Source organism: Glossina fuscipes, unplaced genomic scaffold (assembly GCF_014805625.2).
Source record: "Glossina fuscipes isolate IAEA_lab_2018 unplaced genomic scaffold, Yale_Gfus_2 26, whole genome shotgun sequence".
NCBI lineage: Eukaryota > Metazoa > Arthropoda > Insecta > Diptera > Glossinidae > Glossina > Glossina fuscipes.
The window spans coordinates 4,650,057-4,671,711 of record NW_023998421.1 but is presented as its reverse complement, the minus strand read 5'-3'; the positions used below and the strand labels follow the sequence as shown (position 1 = coordinate 4,671,711).

General features: G+C 33.1%; 1 protein-coding gene across 4 annotated transcripts in view; it reads right to left on the bottom strand.

Annotated features, from left to right (window-relative positions):
- Positions 1–10,246: 10,246 nt before the first annotated feature.
- LOC119635293 (protein turtle) overlaps positions 10,247–21,655 on the bottom strand; it is a 144,302-nt gene continuing 132,893 nt past the window's right edge. For all 4 annotated transcript variants that reach the window (XM_038030036.1, XM_038030037.1, XM_038030038.1 and 1 more), the window contains 2 exons: positions 18,128–18,362; positions 10,247–13,213 (listed from right to left, as the gene is read on the bottom strand). In XM_038030036.1, coding sequence (XP_037885964.1) covers positions 11,140–13,213; positions 18,128–18,362 — 2,309 coding nt within the window. In that variant the 3' untranslated portion in view covers positions 10,247–11,139. The remainder of the gene's footprint in view (positions 13,214–18,127; positions 18,363–21,655) is intronic.

Here is a 21,655-nt window from a genome sequence, read left to right as displayed (position 1 = left end):
TTTTGTTTTGCTTTTACGATTTCTTTTTTTTTTTTTTTGATTTCACTAAACTAGAAAATATATATATATGTGTTTATATATATATATATAATATATATATATAATATTATTATTTTTTTTTATAGAAATTTACAGATTTCAACTTATATTCTGGGAACTAAAGAGAAAAAGAAAAAACAGCTTTTTTTTTTTTATATTAACAAAAACTACAAGAGTTATTATAGAAAAATATAGATTAAATGGTTTGTACTTAAGAAGATTTTAATGAAATATTATAAGAACATTAAAAACTATTTAAAAAAATAAACACAAAGAAGATTTCTTTTTTTTTTTTTTTTTTTTTTATATTAAAATATAAATTATACATATATTGCTAATGAGTTTTATAAAAATCTTTTTTTTTTTTCTTTTTTGCCTTTTTTCGAATTAATTATAATTTTAATTTTAATTTCATTTAATATATATAAATGTATCGATTAAAGTTGATTAATTGGTTGTGTGATTTTCAAACTTGTTTTTTGTATTTTTATTTAATTTTTTCTTTTACATATTTTTCTTTTCGTTTAATTATAATTAGTTTTCTTTTATTTTTCGTTTTTGTTTCTTCTAAATATATTTATAAAAATCAGTGAAAAATAAATTGTAAAAACATGAAGAAAAATTCAGTACAAGTATTAGAACACAGTAGAAGAGGAATTGTTTTAACTTAAGAAGGAAAAGACCGAATTCCTTATAAGTATAAGTTTGTGATAATAATAACAGTTAAAACCCTTTCTTTTTGTTGTTGTGGTTAATTAAAAGGGCTTTTAAAGCGTTAGACTCGATTTTGTGTGTTTCTCGTTTTTCTTTTTTTTTTTTATATTTCCTGTTCCTTATTGATAACTCTTTCTCATTTTGTTTAATGGTTCTATTTACTGAATTTGTTAAATTAATTAACATTTTAGTATAAGTATTGTTTTTTTTTTCTTCTTTTTTTTTTGTTCTTTAATCATTAATTATTTTAGATCAATTTGTTAAGTCGGTTCTATTGTTTTTTTTTTTTTGGTTAATTGTTAGTTATTCTCTTGTTTTTACATTTGATTTTCATTTTTTTATTTATTTATTTATTTTTTGTTTTTTCATTTTTCTTAATATATGCAGTGAATTTTTCGAGTTCCGTCAGGATAGCTGGCATTTATTAAAGAAGATGATGATTGATTCGAACACAAACAAACAGCAATAAAAGGAAACTTTGGATATTATCTATAAGTAAAAGAAATTCTATATCCACCACCGTCGCATTCCAGCGGTAACATCTTAAGTCAACTTATTCATGGGAGTTCAAATGAAAAGTTGAATGGGTTGACCTGATAAATTTATTGAATAATGTTGGCAAGAGTCTACCCGATTTGAAGACACTTAAGTTATATAAAAACAAAGCGCGTTCGCAGAACGCCGCTAAATTCATGGTCTGGTTAGGTACTAGGAGCACTAATTGGAGAATCAGGCAGCCGCGACTAAGAAAAGCCCTCACATTGCCTACCAGACGCAAACCAGGGAAGGTGCAAACTTACGAACACAATTGCGAAAGTTTGAATACTGAAGAACAGAATTTAAGGAAAGCACCGGTAGTTTTCGCGGATAAGGAGTTAAGTAAGAAGGCGCAGAAAAGATAACTGCAGTTTTGAAGAATTCACCAATTTATATTGAAAGTGGGGCAAATCCACATTTGAAAAATACGAGGACAATGATAATTCTAAACAAAACTTAGTACGATCTCTTCGTATGTAAACATTTCATTGACAAACACATTCAGATTCCCTAATGTTGGAGAGAAGGAAACTTGAATTATTCACGGTACTGTAAATATGTTTATTTTGAAAATGCCGCTTCCCTGTGTGTGACAGAAGAATATGAAGTGTACTTGAGAAATACCGGACAAGCGATTTTTGCAGTAACACCGACGATTGGCTGTAAATAATCCGTTTTACGGATTAGCGAAAGACACTCCCGCATCGTGAGCTAAAACCGTCAATTGCATATCGTAAGCGGTATATGCTTGCACCGAATCAAGGCTTCCACAATTTTCGTAATGGCAAAGATAATATGTATGTTTGGGATCAAACTGTAGCATGCAGGAGCATATTGCAAGGAGGAGCATCTTGCTGTTTGAAGCATTGATAGAAGGTGGCAACATGAACGCGCATCGTATTTATAGCGATACGTGCATTGGCCTTTAAGATGGCCTTAAGATGGATGGAAATTGTTCAGACCAGTGACAATGAAATAAATATCATTGATAATTACGGTCAGAACATTCATTTCTTGTAAGTGATCGCGATCGTGAAGTGGTAGAAAACTCTATCCGGCACACCGCCCCAAAGATTACCGTATTATATTAATCAAATGAGAGTAATACAATTGAAATATTATCCCTTTACATAATGATTGTATTCTTTTGTTAATTTTGAAAGTGAGGCAAGCCCATCTAGGTAAAAAATACTTTTCTTTCTTTTCGTTGGCACTCTAAGCATTAATCGACAATAAGTCACAGAATACAATAAGTAAATCTTCTTCTGCTTACCAATATTTACACCGTATAGCACCTGTGGTACAAAGGTATATTAAGTTTATGCGGATGTATACGACAATCAGAAGGACTTGAGATAGACCTAACTCTTGTTATGCCAATCGGTTCAAAAGGTGAAATGAATTGATCTAAGCCTTTTTGTCCCTTTATCCTTGTTTGTTTATCTTGATTCTTTATGTTTAACTTGCAGGCTTCTACTTTAGGGATATTTTAACCAAATTTAGCATTTTGACGTCTTTTAGCAGAGGCGCGAATGCTACAGTAACTGGCTTGGATCGGACCACTTTTTCATAACCACTTTCGACATAACATGGTGTAGGTTATTTAAGGATGAGCAGTGAACCCCTAAAAATATATAATAGCAGTAGACAAGAGATGGCAGGTATTCACAATATTTCTTATTTTTTATATATAGATATATTTTGTTTTCAACTTAAGACATTTTCCACAGACTGATGCAGTTAGTAGTCGTTGCTAAGAGTTTGCATTTTAATAATGAACACATTGGAAATAGCATCACTGCAAGCAAATTTCAATTGTAGTAGGCAGCGGTCAGTACAAGTGTTTGTTATTTTTCTCTGTTGTTTTTTTTTTTTTTTTCGGTAAATGAATTGAGAACCTAGTGGAAACGCACCAGTAAAGTACATTTTGAAGTGAAACTTTCATTTAGGTTTTTTAAGGGGATGTGTTTGTTATATGTTTTCTGAACAGGCGATAATGATCTTGAGATTATTACGAAAAACAGAAAAAAAATAATAAGAATAAAAAAAATAAATAAATAAATATTTTTAAGCACCTTTTACAAAATTTTATTTATTTTTGCAAAAATATGATAAACAGTTTTTTTTTTTTACCGAATATTTTTTATTCGTAAAATTTCAAGAAAGTGCTTTTTTTTAGTAATTTTTTTTTTATATAAATTAATACAAAAATTCTATTCGCTAAAAGTTTTTTTTAACAAATAAGCATAAATTTATAATGAGATCGAATTGCTTTTGTTTAAAGAGTAAAGGCAAAAAATTGAAAAATAAAAACAAATAAAAAATAAATATACAAAAAATAAATATAATTGAATACCATTTCTTATAATACACGTTAACCTGTTTTCGTAAAATTTTCATTTGAAATTCTTAACCTTCTTTTACAATTTTTATTTAAATTTATATTATTTGAAATATATTATATTTTAATTAACTTTTATTAATATTATTATTATTATTATAATAATTTTCTTCGCTGTGGCAGTGTTTTGGCGTCAAGTTGTGTCAAACCTTTACCGTTCAATATACAATTTTTTCTCATTAATTTTTTTTTTTTATTTCTTTTACTCTTAGAATTTTTGTTCAAAAATTTTCTCAAGTTGTCTTTAATATTTCGCTAAATAAATGTGTGCTTTAGTTTTATTCTTTTTGGTTTTTATTGTTCCTCATCTCTTTTCTCACTTTTTCATTTAACAAAACAAAACATCATACTTTGCAAGCCGTTTATTATTTAAGTATTATTTCAAAAAAATTCTCTTTTTTTTGCTTTTGTAATATTTTCCTCTCAATCCATCAATTTATGTTTGTATAATCTTTACATAAAAACAAAATTAATAAAAAAAATTATAAAAACTTAATAAATAACAAATAAATGCAAAATCAGCTTTAAATGGAATATTTTTATTTTCTTGTGCGCAGTCATAGGTATCATTAGAGATTTTAACGACAAACAATTAGAATTTCCTTTAATGCATTTATTGTATGCTTTGCAAGTTCTTCTGCCTTGAAAGCCTCATTAACAGATGGACAGGCCTTTTGGCCTACTCTGCATACTGAAAATATTAGTCCATCTATCTAAGAGTACTACTCTCTAAAAATGTATTGCAATGTCTGTAGAGATGCTCTGAAGATAAAGCCTAAAGTGTATGCCAAAATATATATACATTTTTAAAGAATGGGTTCCGACATTCCGGGGAAAATAAGGGAAATATCCATATCTACTTTCCCTAATCGAACAATGCACATTTAGTCGGCTGCCCTGATTTTGTGTCACACACAGAGTAACCCATCCGAAACGCCATCAAGTATGTTTAGCTTGGATGAGCAAAAAGTTAGACTAAGTCGTATTTCTCTGGCCGTTCAAATCGTTGCATGCCAACAATTACAACTCTATTGCTGAACAATTGTAATCATCAAGAATTGTATTAAATCTTGATAGATCTCAAATACCTAAAACTCCCATAGAAAAGGTAATATCGCAAGTTGGAAACTATAACTTGAAAACTACAGTAGATATTAACTGAAACCCTGGTACAAATGCTTCGCCACAATAATGGAAAAAACTTTCTAATTATATTAAGTGATGGTGAAAAAGAAAGACTCTCATCAAGCGCATATTATCCTTTTCCCACGGTTTTGTTATTGTTTCCCTTTTTCTATTTCTGGTTGCACTTTGCTTTTTATTTGCTTTGCCGAGGCAAGTAAAAATAAGAGTGATGTACTAAACAGAACAAGTAAGAAAATTATCGATTGTTATGACCGAATCTTTTATACCCATCACTGTTATCCTGAAAAAGACAAAAAAAGTGAAAGAACAAAATTTTCATGCTCTCTAATACTATTTTCAAAATAAAAGCTTTGTCGGATATACTAGGAACGTTGTAGCCGTGTACTAGGAAAAGTTTAAGCCACTTTTTGGGCAAAATCTTCATTTTCGCTAACTAGAGAATGTTTACCACAAATACTATACCATTTCACAGACAGACAGATGGACAGACAAGCAGAAGGACATTCAAAGATGAACATTCAGAGACGAACGGAGGTGCATTTTAAATTTGAAACTGGAGAATTTATATACTATGGCCTTCGGAGTCTTTTTATGCGCTTTATAAAGTTATTGAGGAAAACTGGTTTTGATACACTCTAATATTGAATAGGCGTGTTCAATTTTTTCCATTTTTGTACTGGCGCTACGCCATCGCCCATAAAATATTTGCGCACATGCATCAACGACAATTTATAAGTAATGAGCAAAAACAATTTTGTTATTCCTTTTGAATAAAAGAGGTGTTCTCAATTTGCATGATACTGAGGGCGTGTCCTTCCACCGATTTTGCCCATTTTCAATAAAAACATGCAAGCAAGAGCTTGCAACATTTCTGTCCACTTTATAATCGGTAGCTTCATTTTTGTGGCCAGGGGAATGTTTACAACAAACATTACACAGACGGATAGTCGCATAGACGGACAGACGTACATTCTGAAATCGATCTAGAATTTGAAGCGGATCACTTTGTGAGGTCTTTGACGCACGGCCATTACTTTAAGGTAGTTGGCAAGAAATAGAATATGAAACGACTTTTCTTTCAAGATAAACTTTTTCATCGCAATGTGACATTTAAATCGAGTTTTACACCGAATCGAGCATAGCGTTTTTAAGAGCCTAATAGGAATTTCATCACCATTTGGACGGCTATGTATTAAATGAGCCTTGATAGCCCCTATAAGTACATAAAGTTTATGAATATGTAATAACTGACAAAACTTTCGGTGGAGCACTTCCAGTTAGTGATTCATGGACTTGTAATGGCCGTCCGTCCATGACCTATTGTGTTAAATGCGTGTCCGTCCGTCCATGGGCTGCTGTATTACATATGATGTATATATATGGATAATATATATATCGAAACAAGGTGTGCAATTGGTTATTAGCAGACCTATTATAAAATGATTGCTTATTTCGCTCAATGATTTACTGCTTTGATGAGACACTTTAGGAGAGAAGCAATGTGGGTATCTTTGCTGTCGTAATTTTTTTAAGATTCACTCAGCTGATATAGAATATATTTTTCTCGTCCGAAAATGAGGCTTAGATTTCGATGGCAGTGTTAACACTCAGTCAATCATATGAAAACGATCTAGTAATCTATTATTTCTTGAATTAAACGACGTCTTGAACACGTCGGTTAGTAAGAGTTTATATTCTTAAAAAAGATTCCGGGAAAGTTAATGATTTCGATAGTTTTTTTATTTGATTGTTGTCATAAAACACTGAAATATGTAAAAAAAGGCGATTCTCTCCATTCGTGTAACACGGTGAAAGAAGTAAGGAAAGAAGAAGAGGTCTGGAATGGCAGTGACCAAAGTATTCTCTCGCTCACTTCAGATTCGAGCCCGCAAACAATCACTTGATTGTCGTGATTCTTACCTGTTAGGGTGGCTCATACTTCATTTGCTCTCTTACTTTCATTCAGTAAAAATGCTTAGATGATATATGCGAATCTAATGCGACAATGCAATACTTCAACTTAGTTGATGACACTCCCGACATTTCCATGGGCATTAACTATTGGAAGGTTGTGGGTTTTCAGTTTACTTGCCTCTGACTTCTGAGTCCTTGCGGACTCGAAATATTCGGAAAGCCATATGATATCAAATGGGTTCCAAACATCCAAAGTAAAATCTATACATACATACATGTTAAATATTGAAAAATGTTTTCTCTAAATTTGCAAGAATTTCTAATTGTTCCATGAGTTTTGCCATGAATTTCGATGTTGTGTTCGCCGAACGATGTTCGTGCTGGATGTTGCATTTTTTCCGTTTTTTTTGTTTTTTTTTTTTTTTTTTTGTTTATCATTTTTAGTTGTTACAATAATTGATTTTCAAGTTTTATTTAATTAAGTTAATATGAAACTCATGCTGTTATTATTGTTGTTGTTCATGTTGTTGTTATTCAATGTTATAAGATGTTTTCTATAGTTGTTATTAAGTTTCCTATAGTCTGCTTACCTTTTTTGTTGATATTTTAAGAAAAATATTTTAAAAACAATTCTCTTTCTCGCGTTCAGCAATTTAAATTTTAATTATTTAAATTATTTTTAACGTATGTACACATACACACTTGCTATGTTCGACTAATTTTATTACTTTTACATATATATTATTTAATTTTTCGTATCTTCATTTATTGTAATTAAATTGTTGTAAAATAGAAAGAAAAACAGTAATAGATAGAGCAAACCTTCTATATCCACACACACACACACCACATTATACAGTTTTTAAAATATCGTTTTAAAACATTGTCGCCCACGATTAACGGTCAAGAGATTAAACTAACTAACTCTTCTCCACAAATTTCCATAGCTAATAACAGATGCACGCAGGCAAAGACGTTCATATCGTGAACTGATTCAAAATTTTATTCTAATCCATAGTAGTATGCAAACAAACTAGGAGCTGTTTGAAGCTCAGACAAGTTAAAACTTCGGAATGACCCCAAGATGACCTCAACTAACACGGCTTGAAGAGATCAAATGAAATGCATAATGCATGAGAAAAGAAATTACGAAATTTTCGTAGCGGTCGAAGCGTTACTCTGTGCGAAGAAGAAGGCGGGTCCCCTAAAGGTTACTATATTATTCAGAAATTTCTGCCGAGTAGAGAGGATTTTCCTTAATTCTTTCTCTCTTTATAAGTTGTGATCACATGTAGATCTAATCGTAGAATTCATGCTTTCATCAAACTTGAAAATCTCGTGCATCTCTGCGCAACTCTTTTCCACTGTAAGATTTTAATTAAATTCGGATTATATACCGTTCTGAGAGGAATTACAATTGGGTAGTTATTCCTTTGATACGTTTTAGGCTGGGTATGAATTGAATTGAATTCAGTGAAATGTTAGATTATTTCCGCCTTTACCTTTGTGCTTGTCGATTGTATGGACTATCTTCGTTCTTAAAAGACTAGACCCTACAATTTAGGAAATTTCGGGTATCGTTCTAGTTGTTCAATTAGGATGTGAGCTTAAAGGATAAACAAGTTTAGCATTAAATCATTTGCGACATGTTTCTTTTGGTTTATATTTACTTTATTTCCCTTTATTTCAATAAAATACAGGGAGAGAGAGGAAGATTGACTATACGTAACACTTTAGAGGATGACGCGAATATGTCGTTTACAGGGCATTTTCAGAAACTAGTCTTTTGTGTGGCGAAAAACGGCAATTTTAAGCTTTACATGAAACGAAATTGAGCTTGCGGTCGAGAGCGGGGAGGACAGTCTTTTATCGAAACCCATTGAAGCATTACATTTGAGAACAATTGGAATAATTACATCACTTCACAAAGAGATTTAAGGCCAGAGCTTAACATGCGCCATCACTGGGAATGATATTCAGGTGAGCGCTTTGCGACGTGCATCTTAGTATAGAAGGCAGCCGCTGACTACTTTACAGCGGCTTTTATCGTCTACATATAGCGGTCACTTAATAGCTTACAGCATCTGATGGAGTCTACAAAGTGGCAGTCAGTTATTATAACGTCTGCACATTGCAAGCGTTACCTCGTCGCGCAAGGGTTAATGAAAATATGAAGTTCAATTAAGAAAACTGTCAAAACTTTTCAGCAAAGATGGCCTTTCTTTCTTTTGTCCACTTACGCTTAAGTTGCTTCTTCTACGTATTTGCCTATTTGTGGAAAAGGAGCGCAAAGCAAAAAAGGCGGCTTTGTGCTTCATCGATCATTTCATACAAAGTTCGATTTAACCGAATGCATTTCGAAGGGCACGGCACGTTGACTAAAAATGCAAACATCGAATTGTGTTTTGCGAAAAGAACAAAGTAATACTTTCCTGTAGTGGTGGGTGAGAAGGAGTTATAATACGATGTTTTACTGCGTGGGCTTAGGATGGTTGATTGGATTGGATTGGATTTTGAAGGAAAGTTGAATGTTCGATTGTTGTTTTGTTGTTATTGTTTAACTTATAGGTCTGTGTCTTTTGTTGTTTGTTTTTATAATTTATAAACTAACTCTTTAAACAATTTTCTCCTTTGTTTTTAGTTTTATTTTCATTGGAAATGCTAAACGATTACGTTTAAGTTAAATTATTATTATTTTTTTTTTATATAATTTTAATTGTTTTTTTTTTTTTTTTAGTATATGTATAGTAATTGCAAATTGTTTTTTATTCAAATTTCATTTTAATAGTATGTACATAGTGGTTGTTGTTGCTCTTTTAAATAATTTATTTTTGTATTAATTTTTATTTTTTTTCATTTTCGTTCAATACTTACACTAAGCTTATTTTAATATCAATTACATGCTTATTTAGTTCTTCATTTTTACTAACTTATTTAATAAGTAATTGGATTTATATGATTTTAGCTACTATTTCTGCCATTTGTTTTTTTTTTTTTTTTTTTTTTTTAAAATTTAATTTTTTTTTTTTTTTTTTTTTTTTTTTTTTTTAAAATTATTTTTTTTTTTTTTTTTTTTTTTACTCATTTCATTGTTATTGTTATTTTTGTTTGTTTTAAATTAAAAATTACTTTTACTTTTTGTTAACTAAAAAAATTGTTATCATTTTTTAGAATATTTTACAAGTATTTCTTTTTTTTTTTTTTTTGTTTGTGTGTAAACATATAAACATATATATGTGTTTGCATATATATATACACCTAAACATCTACACAAATATATATGTATACACATATATATGCATATATGCTTTTATTAAACTACTAATCGTGTCTCACCTAAATGTGTTGTTAATTGTTGTTTTTTATATAATTATTATTTTTTTATAAATTTCTTTTTTCGGTAATTTAATGAAATCGTTTAGTTTTCGTTTTAGTTTTTGCTTTGAGGTGTTTGTTTGTGTTTTATTTATTTATTTATTTATTTATTTATTTTTGTTTTTTTTTTGGTTGTCTTTAATTTTCTGGTTCTCGCTAAGAAATTATTCGTGTGTAAGACTTTTCGTTTAATTGGAGTCATCTTTCGGTTTTCGCTTTATTTTGCTGTTCTTAATTTCTTAATTTCTCTTTTTTTTGTTTTTACTATAATATTATTCTGAGTGTATAATTTTTGAGATATTTAAAACTTGGTTTCTTTTTTTTCTTTAAGTTGAAATCAGTGCTCTTAAAAAACGTTCGCATTTTGTTTAAAAATATTTTTAGTTTCATGATAACAATGAATCTATGACCGATATCGTTTGGTTTTAATGATAAATGCTTATAAGAAAGTTATATGAAAAAGATGATGTAAGAAAAAAAATGCAAAACTTAAAATGTACTCGTTAGTAACTCGAAAGTAATCAAATTGCTGAGGTATTCGCTATAGCGATATTCAGAAAAGGAACGAGGCGAGTGATGTGACTTTCGTTTCACGATTCGCCAATTTCGCTTTGACGAGAGTCTTATAATTTGATTATGCGATGAGGCGAGAACTGCTTATGTAATGTAAACCGTAACAGCACGAGGAAAGTCTACACTCCTATATCTGAGCGAGGCTTATCGCTATGACATTTTACACTCAATTCAACAATAACCAGGAAATCTGTATCTGTTCTCAAGACAATTTACAAGCTTTGTCGCCTCTAAAAACATGATTGTTTTTACTTCTTTTTTTAACTTTGGCTCGCTATTGGAATTCCACACAAATAACATCGAAACTATTCCAGATTGCGTATGAAAAACTTTTCTTACATAGTCCCTTCCCACCAACGTCTCTGACCGTTTTTATTACTGTTGTTATTGTTGATGTTAAATGAACGCATTTGGGGCCGTCTTAAGCCGTAAAGCCTTTGTCAGCAAATAGTTTCAAGTTCAGACGCAGCTGCCCGTTGCATAGCCTGACGCTTGCGATACTCGTAAAATTCTTCTTTCATAGCCTGTAAGCGTGTTTCCACATTATCATAACGAGTCGATAAACGCGTTTTTCGCATTGAAGCGTTGTTAAGAGTGGCTGAACTGGAGAAGGTCATATTCATTGGATGAGATCCATGAAACGATGATGTTGTATTATTGCTTATAGGACCTAAGGTATGATGATGATGATGATGATGATGATTGTGATGATAATGCTGAGACTGATGATGGTCGTGATTATTGTGCAAAGCTTGAAGATGCGAATGATGATGATTTAAATGACCATTGGTATCTATGTGTAAATTGAGATCTTCTCTTAGCAGGCCACCGGTCGGCGTCGATATACTAGGAGTTGGTGTCGATGGATCAAACTCATAATGGCCGTCGACACTTCCCACATCTATCGATTTGGGCAACTGAATATTATCGGTGGCGTTATTTAATCGCGTTATCATATCTAACCAGTGTTCCATAGTGTAGGGTGGTGTTATAGTTCTTTGCGTACTTGAACTAAAATAATTTGATGGTGAATAGTGCTGATGATATTGCTGCTGGTTATGTATAACCGGTACTTGTGCTTGAGCCTGCTGGGGTTGCGTCGCTCGTTCGACTCCTCCGCCCAATGCTGATGGTTGCGAGCCGAAATATGTTTTATTCGAGGCTGGTGGTGGGGGCGGCGGCCTGTAAGGTGGCAGCAAACGCCATTCACTTGTGCTGCCCGAATGATGAGATCCCTGCGGTTGATTTGATGTATTTTTCGAACCAAAACCACTTGAACTGGAACGAGACTCAGGTGAGGCATCTAAACCAAGAATACCCGATTGACTTGGTGCTCTTAGTGTAAGATTCAGATGTGGTAATGGCGACATTAATTCTGCCTGAGGCCGTCCGAGCAGTCTGGAATAATGGCGTGGATACCAGCGAGTCCGCGGCCTATAACTATGGTAATAAGGAGCCTGGTTGTGCTGGTAAAAACTACGCCATGAAGGCGGGGAAGGAATTTGTAAGGGAACAAATTCGTTAAGTTGCTGCTGCTGATGCTGTTGTTCCAAATTCATTCGTCTCGTTTCCTCTTCGATGGTACGTAAAGCCGGCAATTCATACGAATAATAACGATAACGACTTAAATTGCCACTGGCTGTGGGCGTTAGTGTTGGCATTGATCTTTCAGCTGAGCCCGCATGCACTGAACTCAAGTCATTGAATTGATTATAGAAAAAATTGCCTCCAGATGTACCATTATTGCTAGGGGGTGTAGTTAAAGCCCAAGGTGACATTAATAATCCCTGATCTCTTTCGTTTAACAAACCGTTCGGTGTACTAGCCGGTGAACTTGAGAAAATTCTAGATACTTTTGATGGGGAGAACACGTGATGCATATGATGACTCAAAGAGCCACTGATTGTGTTTATATGTAACGGTCGATTGGCTGGTTGAGTTTGTTGCGTATCTCTAAACTCCGTTTGATAAACATTTTGATAGCGGGCTCCCCCGGTTGTCGTATTTTCATTATCATTATTAACGGTATTAGAATTAGCGCCAATCTTCAATAAACCTCCGAGACCGTGCAGTAAGCCTCTGGCTGAACCAGCTGCCGCCGATTGCAAACTTAATTGACTGGGGGAAGCAACCAAAGGGCGCCGCCAAGAAGCACGAGCAGTTATAAAATTGCGACGTGAAAGAAAACCACCATCATCGCTTGACGATGAAGCAGTACTATTACGCTTTGCGTCGTCAACTTCATCAATACCGTTATCGATTCCTCTCATATTATCAATGACGGACAACGATTTGCCGTTTAAAAGCAATTGACTATCCCGCGAATGAGTTATTTCTTGTACTGATGTTCTATTCTTACCTGATGTTACTTGGTATCCTCCCACATCTTCTCCGGCCGCTACATGAGGTGAACTATAAATCGAATGACAATTGTTACACCGATCAGGCGGCCATATCCAATGCAGTATAGCGATTAGTATGGTAGTTAGACTTGATACTCGGGTTTCTTTATATCTGAATATTCGAAATCATAACAAATAAAATAATTCGATTAATAACAACGATATAGTTATAATAATGGTTTAAGCGTAAAAACATGCGATTTGATTTAAATGAAGTGAAAATGTTTTGCTATTGTGAAAAGCGCAAAATATTGCTTGATAAAATTCTAAATCCATTGCAGTATATGTATATAATATAAGTGAAAAGTATTGAAATTATTATTATTTGTTTTTACAATGCTAACCTTTTGCACTATAACATCCATACAAGGATCATCGTCAATTATGGGAAAATAGACAGATGTGGGTATAGATGAGAAAGTTTTCATACAATATGACGTAATAAATTGGAAATAAAAATCAAGTTAATACAACAAGTTATGCGCCATCATATTTGAATTGATTCAGGGCATTTGCCATAAATTATTACATATGATCTGATCTTAGAATTATTAAGTGAACATAGACTCATATTCAAGTAAAATGATAATCTTTCACGATACTAATAGCTTAGCTTCTTCGTTAGTTAACGTCTCCCGGCAGACAATAGAAGATAAATAAAAAGCTTTCATTTCCTATTACATATTCTGAGTAAAGAGATTTTATATATACGTTTTATATAACTATCTTTAATTTTACTTCATTAGGGTTCCTTTCCTTTTTTTTCCGTTTATCCTATTTCACATCATTTCTTTTTATTCCCTTTAGACGATTTGTGAAGGCGTAATAGTACAGATAAATTTAATAGTAAGAGAAATCTAGATTATATACATAATATAAAGAAACTAATTAACTAATATTCGTTAAAAATGAATCCCTAATGTCGTTGGCTTGTCTACCAGAGTACGGCACAGGATTTCATGATTCGAGGTGCATAAGCTAAGCTTTCTACAAGGTTTCCCAACTTGTTAAAGAAATGAGAGATGGACTAGCAACCCAACATACATAGTTAAATCAACCCAATCTAGTCTAAAAGAAAAAATATGTGGCTTTTTTTCACCAAAATTCAAATATCATTTTGGTATATGTTAAATGAAATCTTGACAGCCTCTTGAATGCCTCTTTCAAGGAAAGTTGCCAGTAGTTCACAATGCTTAGTTCGGTTTCAATCAAGCGTTACTCCTCCTAAAGGTCAATGGTAAATTAGAATTTAAAGTTGACCTGAATCTTACAACCGCCAAAAGCGGCGAACGTAAGCGCTTGTTGAAGAGATAAAATCAATAATGCCCCTATAAGGTAGCCAACGACTTATGTCGAAATCTGCAGTAGGATCCCAAATCAATATTCCGCTCATGTCCGATAAGGTTACGCAGCTCATTTCGTACAGCGTCCAGCGATTCTGCACTGGTTATAACTGAGATGATTTCGACCAATTTGCTCGCTAAATAGAAGCCGTATGTGTAAGACCCAAACACGTGCGAGAAGCAACATCTTGCGGGACATAGGATGACAGATGAGTGGCAAAACAAATGAGACGACTGGTTCCCGCGGAAACAGGAGGAGTTGATTTCTATGTAAGACAGCTACTCGTGGCATATAGTTGCTTTAAGGCTTACCTGGATCGCATCAATCACGAAGACGATTCGCTACGCTCACAGTGTGGAGTAGCAGAGTAGACTTGGATCCTACGAATCCAGGCATGGAACCGCTCTACAAACGTCACCGACACTCATTAGTAATATGTTGTTCTATCCAATTGATAGCAACTTCTTTGTTTGCTTAGGTGTTGACAACTAAGAAGACGACCAATTCAACGGGCTGGTAGGTGCCTTCGTGAAAAGTAATTACAAAGACTGTAAAATATTTTGCATAATATCTCCATCAAAATAAGTATGCGGTAGAAATCACACGCTTTGATTTCAGGTAGCATGATCGTTCTTTAAGGCGGACTCACGGACAGGTCTAATGAAAAATATGGATACTTAATTGGCTGTGGTTAACATTTGTTAGCGTTATAAACATAGGAAAATGTTCAATATAATGCATTCCCTGATGTTGAATATGAAATAAGTTTCGTTATTGGAAACTTTGCCACTGACATAGCCATGCTATGCAATTTATACGATGCCACACTCTACTACAAACCTTTTCGTTTACTCAAGATGTCGGTTTCAAAAAACCGAATATCGTACGGGGAGAATCAACTAATAAATAAAGATAACTATGGCCAAAGATAGCCCTATCAGCAACGAAATGTATGGGTAGCCTTAAGTATTATCATAAAAATTTTAGAAAATGTTGGGATTCTTTTTCACTACTTACAGCTTTATTTTCTGTAGACTCGGACATGGTATTGGCTCAATTTTCAATCGTATAGAGCTATACAGTTAAGAGTGCAAATACGTAATTGATTTCAACGAGTACAACTTCTGTGGAATAAGATGCCAAGGAAGGAAAAGAATATGCGAAATGATATTTCAACACCAACTGACGAAAGCAATATTTCCGTATACGTAATTCCATGCGAAAAGCAAAATTCAATGCTAAAACCTGCTTTCCTTCAGAGATGATCATCATTACGGTCATTACAGTACGAAAACCTTAGCTTGGAGAAAAAAAGACCGCTAAAGTGCATTTCGCACCGAGAAAAGCGAAATCCTTTTCCGATTTCATATAGCGTATATACTTGCGAAGCCCAAAACCCTCTGCCACTTTGTTTGTTTTTTAACTGAATTTAAAAAATTAGGACCTGGTCCTGTAAGGATTTGTCAGCGATAGACAAACGAAATGTTTTAAATCTCAAATAAATCGCCGTTCTCACACATATATGATAACACTGCCGACAGACTTTGCGATTTCGGCGACGTGTCTTAATTACATGATATTCCCAGAATTAGTTTACAAGTCGCAGTAGTTTTAATGACATTACACTTTTGGTTGCTCTAAACAGTTTTTGCCAGTCGCTGTCCACTCGACTAAGTGTCAATTTGACTTGCGAATATAGTTCATTCCAAATTTAGGTTTTTAAAAAGTTTACTATCAGGCAAAAAGCTTACGATATATTTACTATATTTATTAGGTTCAAAGATTTTCAGTTTCATATTGATAAGGAGAAATTCACTATTCACTGCCGAAACGTTGAATAAACTGTGTGTTCATCTTAAAGCACAGATTAGACGTGGGCCCGCAATTTTTTTTAACTACTGAACTCTGAAAATCTTAGTTCCTCACAGTCGGCCCAAGGCACTGTCACTCTCATTTTGTTCTCGTAGCAATGTCTAAGCAAATTTTGCTTTCATTTTAATTAAGTGAAAAAGACAAATCAAACAACAAAGAATAGAAAATAAAAAACAAATAACTTTGCTAATAAATTGAAAATTCTTACGATTTTGATTATGACATGATGGACCTGGTACTATGAAAACGGTTTCATAATCACGGTAGTGTTCAGAATTGCTAGCAGAGGGAGAAAGAATGAAGAATACATGGAGAAACCGAAATATTTTTGTTAATAATTACAGCATATTAGAGCAATATTAAATAAACAAAACAAGAACATCAATTATCTTAACTGTGCGTAAAACGCTGATAACGAAGAATATAAGAACTTGAGCAAACAAAGCAAAAAGCAGTCAAATTAAGAGAAAAGTTAAAGAGAAAGATAAATCAAAATATTAAAACTAATTATACAACTCATTTGCTACACTAAAAGCTGAAAAGTAAACAAGGAAAAATAAAGAAGTAAAAAAGTTGTATTCGCAGTGTCGCGAATATATTGAATACCCACTACATAAAAGCAAAAGCAACAAATACAAAATTTCGTTCATCAGAAGCACATGAAGCAATAGCTCAAACTTATTCTTGCTAAGAGCTTCTAGATAGTAATTTATGCCAAATTTTAGTCAGAAAGACGTCCGCCATGGCTTGGCAAGCGGTTTTTCTCCATATTTGGGAGTAGTTTCTTTTCCTTCATTTTAAAACGTGCTAAAGGTCGCAAGCATTAGATTCCACGTGCAAAGCTTTTAAGTTCCCATTTGTATTCGCCGGCTCTTGGGAGTTCCTCAGAAGACTGACTGCCTAAATGACTTGATCGGGAATATCTACATAAGAACATATAGAGAAACTTTCGGTCTCTTTGCAGTGTTATCGAATCAAATCAATTGTTTAAGCTTTTGAGCTGCCTCTGCGCTGCTTGGACTTTTACGAATTCTAAAAATAGGAATATAAGGGTGACCGATTGGAGAGAACAAATTAATCGTAGACATTTTAGTTAATTGTGTCTTTTATGCGCATTCTCAGTCAATTTAAGCGAGTGACCTAAGCGAGAATTATGTTCATTTTGAAAAGAAGTTTTTAATTATCGGTCAGTTTAAATTGCACACATATTGTGAGTTGTTTCTTAAAGTGAGGTTATGACCTTTTTAAGGATGTGGTATGCGACCAATCACTCAGGCGATGTCTTCATATAACACGGCGACGGTTTGAAAGAATTGGGGAAAGCGAAAGAGGTAAAGCGTGTCTGCAATCTATTGAGTTGCAAGCTTGTGCCCCCGGCTCTAAGCCACAGGTATACATGAAAAGCATTAGCTTTCATTCTTAATTTTTATAATTTTGCACATTACATCTAGGCCGCACTTTCGTATTTCTTTTGAAAGCAAATCAATTTCTCGATAGTTCACGTAGACGAATACGATCTCAATTTTTAACTTTGACACTTCGTCCTGTGATAATTAGGAATGTATATTATATATATATACGTATATATATATATATATATATATATATATATATGCTTGGTTTATACATACGGTAGTATTCGACTTGCCTTTTAGTAGTGCTTACGCAAATGACGACAAATTAAACGAAATTAATTCAGATTTATTATCAATAATTAGGAAAACCAATGAAACAAATCGCAAACAAAAAAGGTACGAGATTATAGATTACATTTGTAAGAAGAAGGAAAAAGAAATCCAAGATAACTTACTTTTTTAAAGGCACTTGACAAGCGGAAATCGAGCCCGTATTGCGATTGTGCATTTGTGGTTGTTGTTGCTGATGATGTTGCTGAAGTTGATGTTCTAATGGTAACTGTTGTTGTTGTTGTTGTTGTGACTGATGCTGGTGATGATGTTGCTGATGCTGTTGCTGACGGTGATGGTGATGATTATTTGCTGCAATATTACGGGCATCCGTTATCCGGCAAGCTACCATGTTGAACTCTGTAAACGAATTATTTCTTCAATTAATTTTGGGTGGAGTATTAGCCCTGTCCTTTATTTATATTAAAAATATATAAATATTTCTTTTCATATATCTACACGTAATTTATCTGCGTTTTATGTATATGAATTGTTTTACATTGCATAGCATTTTTGTATATATATAAGTTAGTCATGATTTTTGTTTTCACTTTTAACTCAAGGGTTACACTCTCCATACCATATCCATATACCAAATCATACCATACTGGAGTTTGTTTAATAACAAAAGAAATTAAGAAAAAAAAAAAAGGAAAAAAAAGAAAAAATTATAACAATTTATATATACATGTGTGTAAAGGCAAAAATTTCAACTTAAGAAATAGAAGAAAGCTTTATCCAAAACGTTCTGTTGTTATTATTATAATATTACTCTTGCTATATAAGGCAATCAATGTTAGCTTTAGTAAATCAATTACTAATGTGTGTAATACGTTTTCGGTTAATCTGTTAGCAGGTTTAATTAAATATGAATACAGCCCGAGATCAAAAATTAGTATAAATATTCAGTCCATTACATATTCATTACAATACTTACAATCTATATACTACATTCCATGTACAAATAATTCCGTATATATATATATATATATATATTCCGTATATATATATATATGTGTGCGATCTAGATATAGCAAAAGGTCCATAAACTAAATAATTATATTATACTTAATGTAATATTCAGTTCATTTATATATATATATATATATATATATATATATGTACATATATGTATATATGTATAGATGTATATTTGCAATGTACAATTAATTTAGGTAAGCAAAAGCTCAGAAAATTTATTCTATTCTAATGTACTGTACACAATATATATGAATTTTCATTCATTACATACAACAGTGGCGTCCGCTCTGTAATATATATAAAATAATAACGAGTTGATATTAATTATTACGTACATTTTTTAGTCGTTTTCATAAAATGACTTGCAATCAAATTTGAGACAATTAAAAGTTGTTTCCTTGTTTTCTAAAGATTAAAAATGAAATATACGATGAGAATTTTATATTCAAAAACGCCCATAAGTGAAGATATCTTTAACACATTTTTAGCCTCAGGCCTAATGACATAAATAAACGTTTTATTATACAATAAAAAGGACGACAACTGCTTTTAACTTCTTTGCGTTTTTCGCTTCTTTTCTCGGAACTCTTACTTTTCTCTTACTTTATTTAAATCATACTTTGCATCAAAAGAATTTGATATGAAAATGTTATCCATTCCGTTCAACTACGCTTTAAGAGGAATAGAGATTCGTTCAAAAAAGCATAACAAATCAAATTACGGGTCCAGTAATGAGGCTGTTTTGTGAAATGCATCTGAAACGTTTTCTGAAGCTGCGTAGCTTCTTACACTCCAACTTTGACGAGTAGTGTAACACCTTTGGCAGTTCGCTTGTGATAGCCAGAAATAAGAAACAAAGATCTGATAAGGAACGTCCATATGCTTGGGTAGTTCAAAATTCCTGCATGCTTTAGCCACGGCTTGTATGTCGATTCATTATTGATAATCGTTCAATCGTTCAACTGGACGCTTATTGTCTTAATATAAGCGTAGAAATCAAGATCGAACCGTAAACAATGCTGCGCTTTCTAAGGAACTAAAAAAAACCGCCTCTAAAATTATTAGCAGCACCGTCTCAGAGATCTGTTCAGGATTAATTGCGACAGGGCAGTTGAAGGACTCACCTTTATTCAATAGCTTTCTGATTTTGTTTGACGCAACTAATACCCATGAGTGAGCCCATCACGACTGTAACTTTTTATGTGCTTTACAAGATAATATCAGGCCATTAAAATTTATACACAAATAAAAAGTAGAGAGAATGACAACCAATCACTTCCTCGCAATATATCAAAATGAAATTTAATATGTGAATCTTTTACATATAACGCAAGGCAGGGGTGTATTGCTGACAAAACCTCTGCAATGCCATGTAGTTATGCTTCTGAAAATTTGATTTTTAGAACTGACTGAAGAATATACGGCAGATGAGATGGTTAAATATATTATTATCGTTGCCGAGAATATATGCATCTTATGGGATACTTATGTCTGCGATTGTTGGCATTCTTCTGAGAAGAAATTCCGCGAGTATAACCAGATTTCTATGTACATATTTGTCACCGCACGCAAACGGAAAAATGGACTGATGCAGTAAGAAACAAATCAGAAAATGATATTCGTGCTTGATCGAATCTTTTATACCCACCGCCTCTCTTTTACTTATCTGTTAGACTGATGTGGAATATACCTTGACATTTTTAGCCTGCGGACATTGTAGTTTATGAGCAATGAGTAGAAAAATGTAAAGAGCGGAGATATTCGTAGATTATTTCCACTGCAGGCGTACTCTTTGATCAACTTTGTCCTATTTCAATACTAATCTGCGTGCAAGAACTTGCAATGCTTCTAACTTTTGTGAGCAGGATAGTGTCAACAACGCACATCAGGACAGGCACGCAAGCACAGAGACGAGCAGACATCGCTCGATCGATTCTGAATTTGGTGCTCGTCGTAAATGTAGAGATTTCACAGGACTTTTAAAACTTGCTCTTGGTTGTTACAAACATTGTGACAAAACGACATTGTGACAAACGAATATATCCATCGTTCGGTGATGGATATAATAATCGTGGAGCCGCTTATGGGCGGAATTTTTCTCTTATACTATAATGGGCTCCAAAGACTGGGAGTTATAAAATTACAATGTCTAAAAAGGAATCTTAAAGGACAATTAACAAAAGGCGACAATCTTCCATGAGAAGAGATTAAAATAAAAAAGAATAAGAAATCAAAATTAAAGTTTCTGATAAAATAAATGAAATTCTGCCTTACGTAAACTTGCAGAGAATCTTACGTTGATCTTCGTGGATAAGAATGTCATAGGAAATTTTCATTAATAGCGATTTCGACACTATATTGTGTGAAATGCATTATGAAATGCGTTGCTTCCATTTATACAAGCCCCGTTTCAGCAAAAGTGAAACATGGACGTTATCGCATAAGCCCAATATGTAAGTGACCGCTCACTTCTGATGAAACATAATTTGTTTACTAATTAGCCCATCACTTGGAACTTATGGACCTTCTCAACAATGTTAGACGGTTTGTGACCTTCCTATTGAATGCAATGACCAATGGATACAATGTAGAATATATAATACAACTTTGAACAGGGGCTGACAGAGCCGCAAACATATATACCAGTGCTTGTCGGTAGTGCCAATCTTCAG